Raw genomic sequence first — 19591 nt, forward strand, 5'->3', positions numbered from 1 at the left:
TAATAGATGTTCCTCCTTACCAACTGAGCTCCTTCAGTCCAGTCACAGCCTAAGCTTCCCTCGTATAAAATTATACTATATTATACTATATTTAGCTGTTCCTTACCTGCCAGTGCTCCTCCAGGTCTCTGACCTGTTGTCTGAGCTCCTTCTGCCCAGTCACAGCCTCAGCCTCTCTCAGCTTCACTGCTATCAGCTCCTCCTGCAACCGCACTACGTTGGTGTCATCTGGCAGAGACGTGTTCCTCTGAGGAGAGAGACAGAAACAAACAGTCACAACCAAAACAATCACTGAGAAGACCCAAATTCAGGGTGTGGAGTATGCTGGATAGGGACAGTAAAATACCAGGGATGTGTTCAGCAGGGCGCAACATTGTGCAATTTACAGATAATATTTTTATATGTAGATTCTATTCAGACTTTTATCTCTGTCTCATGAAATCACTTGCACCAGGTGCGCTTTTTAGAACAGTGTTTTCCGCTAATTGTATTTTGGCAAATGTTTGAAAATCCCTTCACATTGGCTGCTTCATTACAGTAGTTGCATGTTACATAATATTGCTTCGTGGCTATTGTTACATGTTTGAATGAAAGTCCCCCCAAAATAATGTTCCTTGATTATGTTCCTTGTAGGGCTGTGGCGATACCAGTATTGCAATATTTCTTCCCATGGTAAAAATAAAAACACGAAGCAGAAACGTTAGATTCCGCGATAAAATAAAATATCAAAGTCATTTCTAATTATGTCGACATAAGCAGCGTTCACTGTGAATGCAGTCTCCACTTTAAAATTTCAATCACGCTGGCAGGAGAGGCTCATGCGTGTACCGATAGGACGCATAGGGAGTGAATATTAAGCCTCTAAAACCGATAAATCAACTTATTCCCAAGCAACTGGGAGTGTGAGTGGTCGGTTTTGTACAACAGCAAACCAATCAGATGGTAAAACGACGCGGCAATATGAATCCAACAAGCCATGGCTTCCCCCAGAGGAAAAGACGACGATCAACTTGGAGACGCAAACGACAGTAATAAACAGTTAAAGGCGATCCATGGAAACTCTCAATGCACACCAAAACAAATACACTGCAACAATCTCAAAACAAAAGTGGATTCGCTCAAAAAGAAAGTAGAGGCTATCGTTTCAGACACGCACAAAGAAGGCGTGCGCATGAACGAAGATAACGAAATTAGCATTTTGGAAAAGTTGCAAACTTTAGAAGATTAATTGGACCAGCAAGAACACAGAACGAGTAGAAATATTTGAATATTGCCCTTACCGGAAGACGAGGAAATGGGATACCTTTTTAGCTATGATTTAACTATACTACAATGTAATTTGATTTATTTTTGTGACTTGTAAACCTGTAAGAGTTCGGGACAGATTAAGAGAGGATGTCGAGTCATTATTCCTTGTTGTCATTATAGCTAAAACACAATGGTGGTTATTGGTGGCTCTATCCAAGGGATTGGGAGGAGGTGACTGGGAGGGCATCAAACATATTTCTCTGAGGTGTGTGTGTGTGGGCAACTCACTCCAGTCTCTAGGTGGACCCACTCTCCCCATGTAGAACCCCACCAGCCACTATATTTTAATTTACTAGGTAATGCAAACTGACCACACTACTTAAGTTGCAATTTTTCTCCAATGTATGTGCAATAACAATCTACAGACTGTTGGCACATAAGAAGAATAGTTGAAGCTTAAAAGCCCTGAAAAGGCATAGCGCCTGTTAAAATGTTTTATTTGATTCTTCGAAAATAGACTGAACAGACAAGGTTAACTTTGATTTTATACAAGTCAAAGCCAAATGAATCCAACTTATTACATGGACTGTGCACAGGCTCTATGATGGGAAAAAAACATATGGTTCTTGAACACTTTAAAGCTTTCCTGCAAGAGTTACATTTCAAAAAAGGAGAAATGTAATATTTAAAGAGGAGCTGGGTTGGACAGGCCTATGACACACACAAGCCTAAGATCACCATGTGCAATGCCAAGCGTTGGCTGGAGCTGTGTAAAGATCGCCGCCACTGGACTCTGGAGCAGTGAAACGCGTTCTCTGGAGTGATGAATTACAGTTCACCATCTGGGAATCCGATGGACGAATCTGGGTTTTGTGGATGCCAGGAGAACACTACCTGCCCCAATGCATAGTGCCAACTGCAAAGTTTGGTGTAGGAGAAACAATGGTCGGTGGCTGTTTTTAATGGTTCGGGCTAGGATCCTTAGTTCCATTGAAGGGAAATCTGTGCTTCCAACTTTGTGGCAACAATTTGGGGAAGGCCCTTTCCTGTTTCAGCATGACAATGCCCCCGTGCACAAAGCAAGGTCCATAGAGAAACAGTTTGTCGAGATCGGTGTGGAAGAACTTGACTGGCCTGCACAGAGCCCTAACCTCAACCCCACCGAACACCTTTGATATGAATCGGAACGCGGACAGCGAGCCAGGCCTAATCACCCAACATCAGTGACAGCAAAGGGGGAACCAACTTCATATTAATGCCCATGATTTTGGAATTAGATGTTTGACGAGCAGGTGTCCACATACTCTTGGTCATGTAGTGTATTTAAGGAGTGCATGGTGCCAGTATTGGAGGATTTGGATTAATGACAAATCTATGGATAGCATGATTGTTTCTGTCAAACAGGTAGGCCTAACTCTTATTTTATTGAATAGGAAGAAATAGGCTCCAACAAAGCCCTTGTTGTTAGTGAAGTCGAATGAATATGAAGGAATGTTGTTGAAATGAATTGGGAACCATTTGCTGTCCACCCCTGTTTCATTATGCTGCCCACTTGCCTTTTTAGTTTACATTCTCCTGCACGCTTTCCTCATTAATAAGTTAATGATTGAAAAAGTGTCTTGTGACATTGTAATCCATTTGGTCTCCAGTCTATGAACTACAAAAAAAAAAAACACACGTAGGCTACATAATTTTGTCAATATTAAATACATCTTAGGGAGCGTTAGTCTCTCCCAACATCACCCTGGCAAGGAACGCTGGGCATGGACAAGCTAAATATTTTGAGCCCCTGCCTTTGGCCAAGTGGGCACTACTTATCATGGGGCAGCATCAGCGCTCACTTAAATAGCCCTCATGCCACTGGGTGAGAGAATTTATTGTTTTGGGGCAGAATAATGTAAGGTGTTATGTGTTGTTGGAGGTGCATCTTTAACTCATAAAATTGCGCCCTCGTCGAACCGCCACTCTAGGCAACTTTCTAATCCTGCCTAATGGGCAGGCCGGCCATGGGGCCTAATCATAGAATTATATTTAGAATCCCTATTAACTCAATAGCATCTCTGTGGGTCATAAAGATTTGTCATTTAACTTTTAAAATGTATGACCTTTTATTGTGGCATAAACACAACCAGTCATGATGTTTTAATCTAATTGTCAATCACTTCAAACAGTCTCCTTTACTAGGCTACCCACGCACGTTCATCCACTCGCAACTTATTTCCTGCCTCCAAACAGTGGTGAATGGAAAGAGACATCTGTGACAAAAAAAACACCAAAAAGTGTCATGACATTTGCCGATTTTCATTAGACCAGAATAAATGCCTTCACAGCTGTCGTTGCGCGTCTCCTGTCGGCCACTTATCTCTGCCTTGGCAAAATGTCAATGTTCTTGTTGGACCACATCGCATTTTAGAGCGTAGGCTATACACCTACCACATGTTTTCAAGTCCATTCGCTCATTTTTCATGCCTCATATGGGAGTGATAAATAATGGTGTAATAGCCAACAGTTTTAGACATTTTGTTTTCATTATTGTGATAGGCTCGTGTTTTAATGGAACGGCGTACCCACACTGCTTCTTTTGGACGGAACGGCGTACCAGACCACACCGCCTTACTTTCACATCTGAACATTACTTACGATATTTACAGATAATGAAAAATGTACGCTTAATCCAGTATAAACTAATGTATAGAAGGTATTATACAAGAGACACAATTCTCACTGAGGGTGCAGTCAGACACTCGATGGGTTGGACAATACTTTTCTCGTCAATCTTGAAAAACATATACTTAACTGGAAGAAGAAAAAAAAAATCTACCTATCCTCCATCGTTAACACAATGGAAAGGCCAAATGCTTTATTATCTAAATGTTGAAAGTGCATGGGCAACGGACAGAAACAAAATGGTGCAGTTTGAGGTCATGCTGGGGATAGGGGTGTGGATGTTTGTGAATAAATGTGACTCTGGATGAAGACAACGTTTGTTTCCAACATTAGGGTGGTTTTCCTCAAAGTTAAATCCGCTTCGCATTTTATTTCTTTGCCACGATACTAACGAGTATTGCAGTACTGGTATCGTCCCAGCCCTAGTTCCTTGTAGGCATGCATATTATTTTCTGTTTGTCACATCATTTTACAAAACAAATGTCATCTGTTAACTGGTTAATGGGGGTCAGTTAGTCGGCAGCATCATTTTATGAAATTTGCATCCCTAATGTAGAACAAACATGCCTCACGGAATCACATCAGCTCTAGTCATGACATTTCTATCCGCAATATCCCACAATGTTTACCTATTCCAGGTGGAATGCCTGACAGAGGAGTTAAACTAGGCAGCACTGTGACAGTGAGTGAATTCATGAGACAGTCTGAGCCAGGTAACACACCTTCTCTATGTCCAGGATCTTGTCTTGCATCTCTTTGAGGGCACACTGGGACTCTGCCTCCTTTAGCCTGGCCTGAACCAATTCTCTCTCCAGCTGCAGGATAGACTCCTCTGTGTAGCAGGGGATGCCCTTCTACAGAAAGGAGAGGGAGGAACAGGAGAGAGTGAGGAAGAAATATTATTTGATACACCTTTTGAAATTGTTTCCCCAGACCTAAAATTAGTCAATGGACAATCTCCATTTATGGTGCATTATAGTCCAGGACTAGGCTTTATCGGTCTCCTGGAAACTGGCCAATAGTGTCCTTTAGGTTAGTCTGAGTAGGAATGCGTTAGAATCTCGAAATAACACTGGATATTCAAATGACCTACTTAAAATTCAATTACAATATAAATGTTATATATTTTCATTTAATATATTTATATACATGAACATAGTATTGTAAAAAAAATAAAATAAAAAAAAAATAAAACATTTGAGCAATCAACATGAGAAATGCATAGTTATTATGCTGGAACTTAGAAGTAGCTATCTAACTTATGCATACCACTAACAACCCCTCAAATACACCAAGCAGTATAGCGCCTCCATTTCATCCTTGATTTCCACAGAGGGTAGCAAATTAGGCTCACTCTCCCAAATCATTCTAAATGTTTAATGGGTATAGCAGCTCATTGTCAGAGCAAGAGAACACATTATGTAAAACACTGCAGTGCAGACATCACAACACGTTTCACTAAATCAGCTCATCAATATTAAAGGGTCTGTTTAGCACCAAGAGAGGGTCCCACTGGGGTACCACACACACAGCTCTGACTCCACATTGCATACACCCACAGCACCTCCTTATAAATTCATGAATCCTTTCCAGGAGTATGATAATGACTGCAAAAGGTGATTGCACTGCGCAAACAGCATGCCCCAATTTGAAGTAATGCATTGAAACAGGATCATTCTGTATAGAGTAAGAAAAGAGACAGAGTTTGTGGTCTGCAGTGAAGAGGTGGGGAGAATCCATCTCCACTGTCACCTTTACAGACTGTGAATTTGTTGCTAAGCAGCGTACATATTTTGATTAAGTGTGAAAAGTAAACATTGTCAACACAGGATATACATACAGTGCCTTCGGAAAGTATTCAGATGCCTGGACTTATTCCACAATTTGTTACAGCCCTTTTCTAAAATGGATTAAAAAAAAATAATAATTATCCCCAGCAATCTACATACAATACCCCATAATGACAAAGCGAAAACAGGTTTAGACATTTTTGCAAATGTATTACAAATAAAAAACAAACACATTTACATAAATATTCAGACCCTTCTAAGAGATTCGAAATTGAGCTCAGGTGCGTCTGAGATGTACAACTTGGAATCCACCTGTGGTAAATTAAATTAATTGATCTAGAGGCGAAATAAACGCACACCAATTTAGGTGAGGTGCTGGCTAGCGGAGTAGAACACTTGAAAGATTATTTGGCTACATAGGCCTACAAACATTTACAATAGCAACATCACAATAATCACAAATTCAATTGATTGGACATGATTTGCAAAGGTACACACCTGTCTATATAAGGTCCCACAGTTGACAGTGTCAGAGAAAAAACAAGTCATGAGGTTGAAGGAATTGTCCGTAGAGCTCCGAGACAGGATTGTGTCGAGGCACAGATCTGGAGAAGGGTACCAAAACATTTCTGCAGCATTGAAGGTCCCCAAGGACACAGTGGCCTCCATCATTCTTAAATGGAAGAAGTTTGGAACCACCAAGACTCTTCCTAGAGCTGGCCGCCCGGCCAAACTGAGCAATCGGGGGAGAAGGGCCTTGGTCAGGGAAGTGACCAAGAACCTGATAGTAACTCTGACAGAGCTCCAGAGTTCCTCTGTGGAGATGGGAGAACCTTCCAGAAGGACAACCATCTCTGCAGCACTCCACCAACCAGGCCTTTATGGTAGCGTGGCCAGACGGATGAAACTCCTCAGTAAATGGCACGACAGCCTGCTTAGAGTTTACCAAAAGGTCCCTAAAGGACACTCAGACCATGAGAAACAATATTCTCTGGTCTGATGAGACCAAGATTGAACTCTGACCTGAATTCCAAGCATCACATCTGGTGGACACCTGGCACCATCCCTAAGGTGAAGCATGGTGGGGGCAGCATCATGCTGTGGGGATATTTTTCAGTGGTAGGGACTGGGAGACTAGTCAGGATCGAGGGAAAGATGAACGGCACAAAGTACAGAGAGATCCTTGATGAAAACCTGCTCCAGAGCGCTCAAGGACTCAGGACTGGGGTGAAGGTTCACCATCCAACAGGACAACGACACTAAGCGCACAGCCAAGACAACGCAGGAGTAGCTTCGGGACAAGTCTCTGAATGCCCTTGAGTGGCCCAGCCAGAGCCCGGACACGAATCCGATAGAACATCTCTGGAAAGACCTGAAAATAGCTGTGCAGCAACGCTCCCCATCCAATCTGACAGAGTTTGAGAGGATCTGCAGAGAAGAATGAGAGAAACTCCTGTTTTTGCTATGTCATTATTGGGTATTGTGTGCAGATTGATGAGGGAGAAGAAAAAAAACATTCCATCAATTCTGAATAAGGATGTAACCTCACAAAATGTGGAAAAAGTCAAGGGGTCTGAATACTTTCCAAAGGCACTGTATACATGGCTAGTTCTCAAGACATGAATGTGGACAGAAGAAACAGTCAGTGCCCATGCATCCAGTGTTAAAACAAAAGCTGCATCTTATTCAATCTCATGACTATCTGACCTAGGGCGTTATACTAAATCCTCCCATTAAAATAGTGAACACCAACAAGCCAAAATAGTTGCACCAGATCAGGAGACATTTCAACAATCTCAATATCCTGTGTGCCTGAGTCAGACATGGAGACCAGATCACTGATCCGAGCCTGATGGATGGTGGGTTGACCAGGCCTGGGCTGATGATTATCCCTCCCAGAGGTGGCACTGTAATATGTGCCACTTAGCAGGAGCTTTAATCCAAAGCGCCTTACAGTACAGTAAGTGCATACATTCGTAGTATGTCAATGTGATCCCTGGAATTGTCATCGCCAGACTAAATCAACTGAGTCATACGGGAACATGAGCACTGTGTTACTCCTTACCAATAGTGGTCTCTGCTGGAGCTCCCTGATGGTGCTCTGTGCCAGCTCCAGTTGAGCTGTGGCCTCTTCGCTCTGCTGCCTGACCGTGGCCAGCTCCCGCACGACCAGGTAGGTCTCCTCTGCCTCCTGGGCGCGTGTCACTTGTCCCTTTAGGACATAACCAACCGACGTTGGTGTGAGCAGGGAGCACCACGAGGGTGGGATGAACGGAAGGGGTGGGCATATCAAAGATGATATAAATAAAGCAGGATTGGTGGTTTTTAATTTTAAAACGCATGCTGTTTTTTCTCTCTGTAAAAGTTTAAGATTGAGTCTCTTTGGTGGACTCGGATTGATAGCTCTAAGCATTTTCTTTTGGCAGGGTTCAAGAAACTTAGGCATGCTGTGTGGGTGATGACATGCACTTCTTGAATCCTAGATTTCACCAAAGCGATCTGATTTCCATGTCCTAATTTTACATAAATGTATTTAAAAAAAATAATTTGGACATTTATTGTGCTATCATTTAAAGGTCAAATCATTAGCATGCAAAGCTACATCGAGGTACAGACATTTGAGATGGGAAAGTGCAATGTTTGAGGGATGAGGGGGGGGATAGTGGAGGAGAAAATGAAGTTTATACCTGGATCAATCTATCTGCCAAGGAAGCACTTTCCTACAAAACAGAAATATCCACAAGAGAGAGAAGCACAGAACGAAAGACCAAAGAACACAGTTACAACAGAAGAAAAACAGACAAACACTTGATTTGGTTTTTATAAAGGGAAACTCAATGTTCATTTTCCTTCCTCCGTCGTTTTGGCAACCAATTACAACGTGAATCCTAACTTCCACATAAGTCAAATGTTCACTTAGCCATGCATTGATGTCAACGGGAGAAGTTAGCAATTGCCCCATAGTGTCCAGGTTATTTTACAAGTATGGGAGGTAGAAAAGGAACATGGTCTTGAGGTGTAGTGAAAAGGTTGTGGGGGTAAAGTGGTGACAGTGAGAATTAGGTGGTGAGGGTGACAGACAACATGGTGATGAGTTTCACACAGGCAAAGCAGAAGACGAGGGCTAAAACAGGGCCAAGAAAAAAATGAGATTAAGAAGTTCGCCATAAGCAGCATTTCTTTTTAGGATGTAGCCATGCCTTTTTAGGTTCTTAAGTGCCGCATGGTTACGCTTTAGAAGCTTTTGAGCAATTCCAGTTAATATTTTGGGTATGAGAAGTTGCAGCCTTCGACTGGATTTGAAGCGATACTGTGATATGAGTGAGTGAGTGGTTATGCCTCTAGACAGAGCCTGGTCGTTTGGGACAGATACTCAGGCAGTCCTCTGCCCAGGCCTCATGCACGGTGTCCTGGTACTCTGACCAGGCCTGGCAGTGCCTGTATCTTTGTGCTCAGACAAACATACCGGAAGATCCCAACAACATGCACAACAATGGCAGCCGTGCATGCAGTGCATCATCCCAGGAGTCAACAGCCATCACTGAATGTAGCCTTTTAGAGCGCCACAGCCAGCTATAGTCAGAGGGTCTGATGTGAAGTGAGCTGGCAACCAGAGGGTTGCTGGTATCAAATCCTAGATGCCATTGCCTGCCATTGTGCCCTCGAGCAAGGAACTTAACACTCCACAACAGCTCCCCAGGTGTCCAGTGTGGCAGCCCCCCCGCACCTCTCCAAAAACCTGCACGTTTACGCATGTGTCATTCGGCGGGGTTGAGTTAAAAGCGGAAGTCAAATTTTGGTTGGACCTTGTGTGCAATCGACCAATAAAGTGGTCTTAATCTTACCTGGTCCTGAGCGTGGATCTCAAGACTGAGACATGCATCTCAATGTAAGACTTGCATTTCAAAGCCAACTAGGATCCTTTCACCCAATAAGATATACACTGTCAGTGAGTGAGAATTCTAGTGTTGTCTTGTAAATTGGACAGACAGCCCAACAGCAGCACAGGCCAGTTAGTAGCGACAAGACCCACAAGTCTTTAGTGAACAACGACAGACACATGATGCATGAACAAGCACTTGATGGGTTAATGTATGGTAAGGGGTTATGGTCTTGTTGTGTAAATGGCCCTGACAAAAAGGTTCACTGGTATAATATGGCTTATTATTATTATTATGACTGGTGTCGTGACATAGGATGGCAAGGAGAGCCATGGTTCAACCGGTTTACCACCTTCCTCCACCTCCTTCGTGTCACTCACTTTCTCCAGTGTGTCTAGCCTCTGTTTCAGCAGTCTGTTCTCTGTGCGCAACCTCTGCAACACAAGGACACAGAACACAAATAAAAAGATCATACATACCTGGGGTTTTAAGTACAGTGAACTCAGCGTATGGAGCGAGGTTATAGTGATCAACTGCTAATAGTGATCAAATTGACCCGTACTGATGTCTATAAGAGTGAAAAATACCACTGCCTTGACTGATACCCTGGTAAGTTTAAAACATGTTTCAAACTAAACACATAGCCTACTGCTTCACCACTCACCTTAATCTCCACCTGCTCCTCCATCTCCTTAGTTTTGATTGTAGTGTATTCCTTTTCTAACCTGAAAACAGGGGTCATACGGCATCAATACAGCGCACTTGCAACACGTGTACTTGAGACAAGCACCCATCTCCATCACACTGTAACTACCGTTGCCATGACAGCTCAAGGAACACATCGATTACATCTGCAGCCACAGACGTGCTTTTACAGTAACCAGGCCTAGAGTCCAAGGAGCGAGCAGAAGCGTAGTACTTACTTCTTCATCTTCTTGGCGTTGTACTTGACGTTATAAGCAGCGAGGATGACCTTGTCTGGTCCACTTTCCAGCTGGTGGGGGATGACCTTCTGAAAGTGCTACAGCAGAGCAGGCGAGACGTAACGATTGGGTGAGTACGAGACAGACATGCTCACACAAAGAAACTTCAAGTCTATGTTTATTGTCTTTCAATCTGTATCCTATAGCCTGGTCCCAGATCAGTTTGTGCCATCTTGCCAATGCCTACGGCCATTGTCACAAAAAGAACAAACAGATCTGGGACCAGACTATATATTGTGCCTGCCGGCAATAATTGCCCCTCTGGGATGAAAAAAGTTTGAATTGAATGCATAATTGTGTGCATTAACTCCGACAGGGTTGTAATTATAATGGTTATGGCTGCTCAGTCATACCTGTAACATTCCCTCCATGTCCAGCTGTATGAGTTCTGCCTGGTTCAATTGTAGGATGGCTAGTCCCACACGGAACACTATCTCCAGACCCTGAGACAAACATTCCATTATCATAACATTCCATTATCTAGTACCGCACAGAACACTGCGTTACCAAGGTGAAATTGAAGTTTAGTCCATAAGATATTCCAATGCGTCCTTTATGCCAAGGCCACCGGTGGGCGCTAATTGCTTGCATTTCCTCACAGACCCTTGTGTTGGCTGTAATAAAAAATATTCTGGACTCACTTGACTAGAAGTAGACTGTCAAACATGAGTAAATCAGACGTTCTTTAAAAGCGGCAATCTGGGTTTAGTTTATCAGCAAAATGGCAGCCCTGCCGCCAATTTTGGCATACAGTTGGGCGACGTGGATTGCACCTTTAACTGGACTCACCTCTAACATGAAGATGTCAAAGATCCTGGTAGCAACAGGGAGAGGGAAGGAGGTGAGGAAAATGGTGAGGAACCAGGAGGAGGCGTACATTGAAGTGTGGAAACTTTGGGCCTGGAAGTGGATATGGAGGTCTGGGAGAAGTTCCTAAAGGAGGGGGTGAAATGGTGGGTCGGAGATAGAGGGAGATATCAATAGAATAAAACATGATCTTGAATAAAGATGTCACATTATCATGACACATTGACTAATTGTAAGTCGCTCTGGATAAGACCGTCTGCTAAATGATTACTATATCATTTGTATTCATATTGTTATAATAAATTAACGTTCTGACATGCTTACCGCGCTACATGTGCGAGTGTTGCAAAATAAAATGTACACATACATGTTATTCAATCATTGCATCCGAACTGCTCGCGTCTCAATGAGTGTCTCCGTAGTCAGGTGCTAAAATAAAACTAGGTTCTATTTGTGACGCTTGACACGCTGCAAGTCCTGCCTCTCCCATCTCCTTATTGGTTTTTAGGAGCATATACGCACGTGGGTGATTGAAAGATGAACTGAGGTCCACACTCCAGTCCAGTTGGTGGTGGTGATACACCTTAAAGTTGGTTGCCAACCGCCATAATAAAGCCCAAAGAAGAAGACTGAAGGAGGAGAGATTACTAGAAACTAACTTGGTTTACCCTTTTATCTGTTTAATAATTGTCGGAGTAGAGGACCTTGTGCATTTCAGGTAAAATAACAACCCAATGTTTATATCCCAGGACAAATTAGCTAGCAACAGCACGCTAGCTAGCTAAATTGCCATGAATGTTTAATGCTTTTCGACCTGTCCCCAAATGAATATAGTTGGTTATGATTTAGTTTTGATATTTCAACCTGTGTGTCCTGATCGCGTCTGTGGTGGATGGACAAAATCAACATGCGCACGCGGAAGCAAGCCCGCGCCCGGTCTATTCAGCAGGAGTCTTGGAGCGTGCTGTTGTAAGTCAATATTGCTCTGTAAAAGATTTGCAATTCTTTCATGTATCGAACCCATATCGGGTCTTACCTGGATCATAAACTCAAATTGGTACATGCAGAGTCCCAGCTCAGCCATACTGGGTTTGAACAGTTCTCTCAGTCTGTAGTCCTGCATCAGCTTCACAAACACACAGAACGCCTCCTCCTCAGGCATCTGATGAGGGGACACCACCAAACAAACACAAAGATCAACAAACAGTTTCCTTTAACCTTCAACAAAATACCTCCTCATACACCATCTAAACCACACAAACACAGAGAGACAGAAAGAGAGATTAAGCCAAGTCCTGGACTAAAATATACCTTCAATGGAGATTCTTCATTGACAATGTTTTTCAGTCCAGAACTAGGCTTAATCTGTGTCTGGGAAACCAGCCTTTAAGAGACCTCACAACGTAATTAAACCTTTAATAAAAAAAAATCTTCCTCATATACATAAAATACAAACGTCACACAATACAAAATCAGACATATTATAATACAAGTTAATCACCACCACACAATTTACCAGTGGTCATGAAAAACACACAACTCTTAGTACACAGTTCTCAAGAAAATGTACTCTGGTCAATATAATGAGTCTGTCGATGTGTGTAGTGGAAGGTTACATGTGACCATAGCACATCGTGTGTGTGTGTTCTAGTCCCATTATTACCTGCATGAGCAGCAGTCCAACGATGAAAGCACTTCCCTGACAGTAACCGACCTCCCGATCCACCAGAGAGTAGGCCTGCAACAACAACAGGAAGTGACCTCGGATCAGTCTTCAGCCATGGTCATGAGGAGAGCTAAGCACTCTGCGTGTGCATCCCAAATGGCACACTATTCCCTACATGGAGCATTCCTTTTGACCAAAAGTAGTGCACTTTATAGAGGAATATAGTGCCACTTGGCATGCAAGTCTGGGTCTATGTGAAACTGTCCCAGCTAAGGTTTTTCAGGGTCAAGGTGTAACTGTGGACTCAACACTTTCTGCCCTGTGTTCAAGCAATTCAGCACGAAGCAGGGCTACTGGCTCCCATTAAAACCTAATGAATTACTACTCCATTGGGTTGAGAAACAGCTTTTCTAGAACAATTCTGGCTCTGGCGCATGAGAAGAATAAAAGCAGTACTCTAACGCATTCTTCTTTGTCTTCTATTGATAGGACAGTCGGCTGATTGCCAGTCTGTTGGTGCTATCCTGCCAAGAGCACAAATGGATATGGGATCAGGCTGATAGGACAGATAATTGGAGACGGACAGGAAAGATTTGTCGAAAGATGGTCCAGGATTCATTCCACTGAGTATACAAAACATTAAGAACACATGCTCTTTCCATGACCAGGTGAACGCTGTGATCCATTATTGATGTAATGTGTTTTAAATCCACTTAAAATCAGTTTAGATGAAGGGGAGGAGACAGGTTAAATAAGGATTTTTAAGGCTTGAGACAATTGGGGGAGGCGTGTTTGTGTCAAGAACTGCAACGCTGCAGCTTTTTTACGCTCAACAGTTTCCCGTGTGTATCAACAATGGTGCACCACCTAAAGGAAATCCAGCCAACTTGACAACTGTGGGAAGCTGTATCACCGCCTGGTATGGCAACTGCACCGCCCTCAACCGTAAGGCTCTCCAGAGGGTAGTGAGGTCTGCACAACGCATCACCGGGGGCAAACTACCTGCCCTCCAGGACACCTACACCACCCGATGTCACAGGAAGGCCATAAAGATCATCAAGGACATCAACCACCCGAGCCACTGCCTGTTCACCCCGCTATCATCCAGAAGGCGAGGTCAGTACAGGTGCATCAAAGCTGGGACCGAGAGACTGAAAAACAGCTTCTATCTCAAGGCCATCAGACTGTTAAACAGCCACCACTAACACTGAGTGGCTGCTGCCAACACACTGACACTGACTCAACTCCAGCCACTTTAATAATGGGAATTGATGGGAAATGATGTAAATATATCACTAGCCACTTTAAACAATGCTACCTTATATAAATGTTACTTACCCTACATTATTCATCTCATATGCATACGTATATACTGTACTCTATATCATCGACGGTATCCTTATGTAATACATGTATCACTAGCCACTTTATACTATACTATGCCACTTTGTTTACATACTCATCTCATTTGTACATACTGTACCCGATACCATCTACTGTATCTTGCCTATGCTGCTCTGTACCATCACTCATTCATATATCCTTATGTACATATTCTTTATCCCCTTACACTGTGTACAAGACAGTAGTTTTGGAATTGTTAGTTAGATTACTTGTTATTACTGCATTGTCGGAACTAGAAGCACAAGCATTTCGCTACACTCGCATTAACATCTGCTAACCATGTGTATGTGACAAATAAAATTTGATTTGATTTGATTTGATTTGAAGCATTGGAGTCAACATGGGCTAGCATCCCTGTGGAACGCTTCCAACAACTTGTAGAGTCCATGCCCCCGATGAATTGAGGCAGGTCTGAGGGCAAAAAGGTAGGTGGGGGGGTGCAACTCAATATTAGAAAGGTGTTCGTAATGTTTGGTATACTCAGTGTCTAAGTGCTGAAGGCGCAGAGGCTAACCGCTAAACCAATTCCAGACCACACTGTAAAGCAATCAGTTGCGCGTATTGGTTTGAAACAAAACAAGGGTTGCAAAATTCCAGTAACTTTCTCCAAATTATTTTTTTTATCCCAGTTGAAGAGTTCCAGGTTAGAGGATTCCCTCGTAGCTTACTCCTTGATTCTAGAAATCCCTTTTTTTTTAAACCTATAAATCATTCACCTTCATGACATTGAAGAGTACTTCCTGTCCCAAGCTGTCCTCCTTAAAGAACTCGTGCTCAGGGTAGGTCCGGGCGATGTCCCGGCGAATCAGCTTCTCGCAAGGTGACGTCATCTTCAGCAGCTCAGAGTACTGGTCTTTGATAGGCATGTTCTGGGCATTGCATAGCAACTGCCATACTATCGCCCGGAAGTGGTGGGGGATCCCTTTTCTGACCAGATCCTGTTGGGGGGAGATGAAACATATAAATCAGTGTTGGTTTTGGTCCAAAAATGCTAATATTACCAATTGGTGGCAGTAACTAAACCAAAGTGTGGTTTGCAGTTTATCCGACCTTGTCAATAGATCGCTTTCAAAATATATAAATGTTTTTGCGGACTTTCTCTAATCATTGATGTAACATGAGAACAGCCTTTTGAAGGAAAACATGTAGGCCTTGTTTTCTTCATGTTTTTATATACAAAGTAATGTACTGGTATCCACATAGAATGAGACTTCTTATGACGGTGCTCAGAACAAACTAAATAATTTGTCTCTCTGTGTGGTGCTATGCTCCGATGTGTTTTTCTCCACAGCACAGCATGTAACCCAGTCAGTCTCAGTCATCTTAATACAATTTTCCACCACTAAATATAATCTAGTCAGCAAGGCCTTGTGCAGAGTGAAATGTTGTTCTTGCAAATTACTGCTGATGTGACTCGATTAGGACCTTTCCTCTGCAGACAGGGAACACTGGCATGAGTTGCTTCTTAGTGTGTGTGTGTGTGTGGTCATGGGATCTCTCCCTTTCTCTGAGGTCATCCTGGACAGTCCCAGCCTTGTAATGGAAACAATAGACTCTTACAGTAAGCCTATTGTACGTTCCTAGAAGGAAAAGATGTAGCCTACTTTGTGGTTCTCAGCTCATTCATTCCACCTCTGCGTTCCATCTCCCTATCCCACCACTGCATTACACACACACACGTCCAGGGTTTCCATTAGCTGGTAATTGCCTGGGTTGTCGGCCAATTGTCTGGAAGAAGAAGAAAAAGTCCCATTGCGAAATAATGCTTTTTAGCCTATTCATTGATGTAAATACATTTGACTGGTCATGCTTATCGGTCTATTTGTGTAATTAAATTGGTGCGTGTGTAGTCTACAGTATATTCGTTATGTATCATAATTATCTTTTTATTTTTTACCTTTATTTATCAAATGCATACAGCATACAGATGCTTTGAGTGGAAAATCTGTCAAACACCGCGAGAGCTGTTGCTACAGCATATCAAACAGCAAATGCAAAGGCAACGGAATGCAGGCTTCATCAGTGCATCACACACCACTTTGCAATGAGCTGGAGGCAGTATGCATTTTGAAAACATATACTTAATGGTTCGAAACCTGAACGTTTTACTACATATTATGAGGCATGTCTTATCTTGCTTCAAAGCAGCCTAGCCAAAATCTAGACCGTATCTGTGGAGACAATTATTTTATATAAACTCTTTCATTGTCTAGTAGCCAAAGGCACAATCTTAGTCATATTAGTAACCCATGCTAGTTGTTGCATATTAGATCTCCCCTTGTGAATTTGGGATCAATCCTCCCACAACTGTCCCGTAGTCTGTTTGGAATAGACAATTTCTCAACAAGCTGACCAATAAATGTAAACTTTTCTACTATGGGGGATAGTAGATTGACCGAGGAAAATGAAATGTGGACAGTTATTCTAACAGCTTCAAAGTGCACTTCAGAATTCGGTAAGAAAGACTGCACATCGTTGCATCCTCGACTTGAATGTTGTGTTGATATGAATTACCATATTCTAAATGTGATTTCTGTCATTCTGAGCACCGTGGGTGGATGCCCTAATCAGGTTGCATATGGGGCCAGTAAATTTCTCAAATGTCCGGTAAATTAAAAGGCGCCACATTTTCCTAACGGAACCCTGACACACACCCACCAACCCTCCACTGGATTACTCTCACACACAGATGCAAGAGGAAACTCATGAATAATGCATACAGCTATTAATACGTCTGGAAAACTACCTCTACCCATTGCTCAACCTGTCACTACATTACGGTGCAAGCTCCTCTGACTCCGGTTGATGTTCACTCAGCAGTGTGTCCCAAATGGCACCCTACTCCCCACCGAGCGCACTCTTCTTGACCACAGCCCATAGAGGTCTGGTCAAAAGTAGTGCACTACGTAGGGCATAGTGTACCATTTGTGTCATTGTCTGGAGCACTCTTGGAAAACAGGATCAGAGGTAATAAGATTGAATTCATCGCTACTAGGTTAAATGAGACCTATTTCAGGAAGCTAGGTACACGTCGCAAGTGCTTCCCAGGAGAGGCATTTGATTGAAAAAATGTTTTTTAATTTGCAGAAATGCTTTCTGGAACATGTTAACTTTCATGTGTCTTAATAACAAACTTGTATGCCATCTGAAAATACGAATATAATTGTTAAATTACGAGCCTAGTTGGCTTAGCCACAGAAAGACATGAACCTTCCCGCTAGCCATGATTGGCTGAGATAATGGATGGGCTGGACATGCAGAGACATGAGTTCAGATTGATCTGCCACGTAGGTCAGTTCGGAATGAAGCCACGCTTCAGTCTATAACATGAGCTGCTCTGTATGTGTAGATAATCCTTGCTACCGAAGCTTTTTGAAAAATATAGTAGCAATGGAGAACTGCAAAAGTGTTGCTACTGGTCTTAACACTGCTGCCCTGAATTTAGCAGAAAGTATTTTCATTGCAGCAGGATAAAGCGTACTGTTTAGCTAGCTAGCTATCTGTGGTAATATTATTTCTCTCTCAAAAATCAATTTCCATTGCTGGTTATAGCCTAATGCTAGCTAGCTAGTTACTATTATACCTGGTTGGTTAGCTTTAGCCATCTGTAGATTCATACTACAGCATTTCATGCACGGTGGCTAGCTATGACAATCTGTTTGTATTTCTAGTACTGTATGGGTTGGGATTATGGTTAATTGTTTAGCTAGCTAGCTACATGTCTAAACAAAACAACTAAACAAGACTCCACTTCACCAGATGATTACATGACCCATCAAGTTAATCAGGTGTGTCTGGGTGTGATTACGGCCATCTATTGTATTTCGTGAACATGTGAACTACACTACCTTAATTGCTCCGTTTAGCGCATGGCCTCGCATGTGAATCCTTAAAGAGATGGGTGGGGCTAAGGATTAAGAGGGTGTGAACAATGCTGAATGGGTGTAGACAAAGATGAGTTCTGCAGTAGGTGTATCAACACATTCACTAGAAATTCTCTCAAAAGTGGGGTTACAAGTTTATCAACTTTCAAACCAGAATTACTTTTACATTGTTCCTCAACTGCAGTAAACAATGCCATTTTGTACTTTTATCCAATGTAAAACACAATTTCAAATTTTGCAAGATAGGACAGAAAAGAGGTCACAAATTAAGAATATCAGTTTTGTTGACACAACAGAAAAGTAGTATGCTCACACTCAACTTGGTCAACAGAGGAGATAGCAATGTCAATTGATCAATCTCTTTGTTGAATCACTTTTTTTAAACCTTTATTTAACTAGGCAAGTCAGTTAAGAACAAATTCTTATTTTCAATGACAGCCTAGGAACAGTGGGTTAACTGCCTAGTTCAGGGGCAGAACGACAGAATTTTACCTTGTCAGCTTGGGATTCGATCTTGCAACCTTTTGGTTACTAGTCCAACGCTCACCTGCCGCCCCAATGTGATGATTAAAATGAGTTAGACGACGTCTTAGCTTAGGCCTCTTCTCTGGAAATTGTGAAATACCAAAGTCATGTTGGTACGGCCCAGTTATGACTGATGAGGATTCTCTACCACTTCTACACTAGCCCCATATGGCAGATACAGTGCATTCAGAAAGTATTCATACCCCTTCCCTCTTTTCAGATTTTTCTATGTTACAGCCTTAATCTAAAATTGAATAAATATTTTTCCTCAATCTACACACAATAGCCCATAATAACAAGCGAAAACAGGTTTTGAAATGTTTTGTTTTGTATTAAAATTTAAAAACAGAAATACCTTATTTACATAAGTATTCAGACCCTTCGCTATGAGATTCGTATTTGAGCTCAGGTGCATCCTGCTTCCATTGTTCATCCTTGAGATGTTTCTACAACTTGGAGTCCACCTGTGGTCAATTCAAATGATTGGACATGATTTGGAAAGGCACACACCTGTCTATAAGGTCCCACAGTGGACAGTGTATGTCAAAGCAAAAACCAAGCCATGAGGTCGAAGGAATCGTCCTTAGAGCTTTGGGACAGGATTGTGTCGAGGCACAGATCTGGGGAAGGGTACAAAAATGTCTGCAGCATTGAAGGTCCCCAAGAACACAGTGGCCTCCATCATTCTTAAATGGAAGAAGTTTGGAACCACCAAGACTCTTCCTAGAGCTTGCCG

General features: G+C 42.5%; 1 protein-coding gene across 5 annotated transcripts in view; it reads right to left on the minus strand.

Annotated features, from left to right (window-relative positions):
• Positions 1-19591, minus strand: part of LOC139406733 (ecotropic viral integration site 5 protein homolog) — a 90990-nt gene that overhangs the window by 26305 nt on the left and 45094 nt on the right. For 3 of the 5 annotated variants that reach the window (XM_071149709.1, XM_071149710.1, XM_071149711.1), the window contains 12 exons: positions 15163-15384; positions 13040-13114; positions 12413-12538; positions 11359-11502; positions 10923-11012; positions 10510-10607; positions 10251-10311; positions 9967-10020; positions 8393-8425; positions 7771-7917; positions 4638-4769; positions 107-247 (listed from right to left, as the gene is read on the minus strand). In XM_071149709.1, the coding sequence (XP_071005810.1) occupies positions 107-247; positions 4638-4769; positions 7771-7917; positions 8393-8425; positions 9967-10020; positions 10251-10311; positions 10510-10607; positions 10923-11012; positions 11359-11502; positions 12413-12538; positions 13040-13114; positions 15163-15384 (1323 nt within the window). The remainder of the gene's footprint in view (positions 1-106; positions 248-4637; positions 4770-7770; positions 7918-8392; positions 8426-9966; positions 10021-10250; positions 10312-10509; positions 10608-10922; positions 11013-11358; positions 11503-12412; positions 12539-13039; positions 13115-15162; positions 15385-19591) is intronic. The other 2 variants (XM_071149712.1, XM_071149713.1) reach the window with 1 other exon arrangement.

This window comes from Oncorhynchus clarkii, chromosome 4 (assembly GCF_045791955.1).
Source record: "Oncorhynchus clarkii lewisi isolate Uvic-CL-2024 chromosome 4, UVic_Ocla_1.0, whole genome shotgun sequence".
In the NCBI taxonomy this organism is placed as follows: Eukaryota; Metazoa; Chordata; class Actinopteri; order Salmoniformes; family Salmonidae; genus Oncorhynchus; species Oncorhynchus clarkii.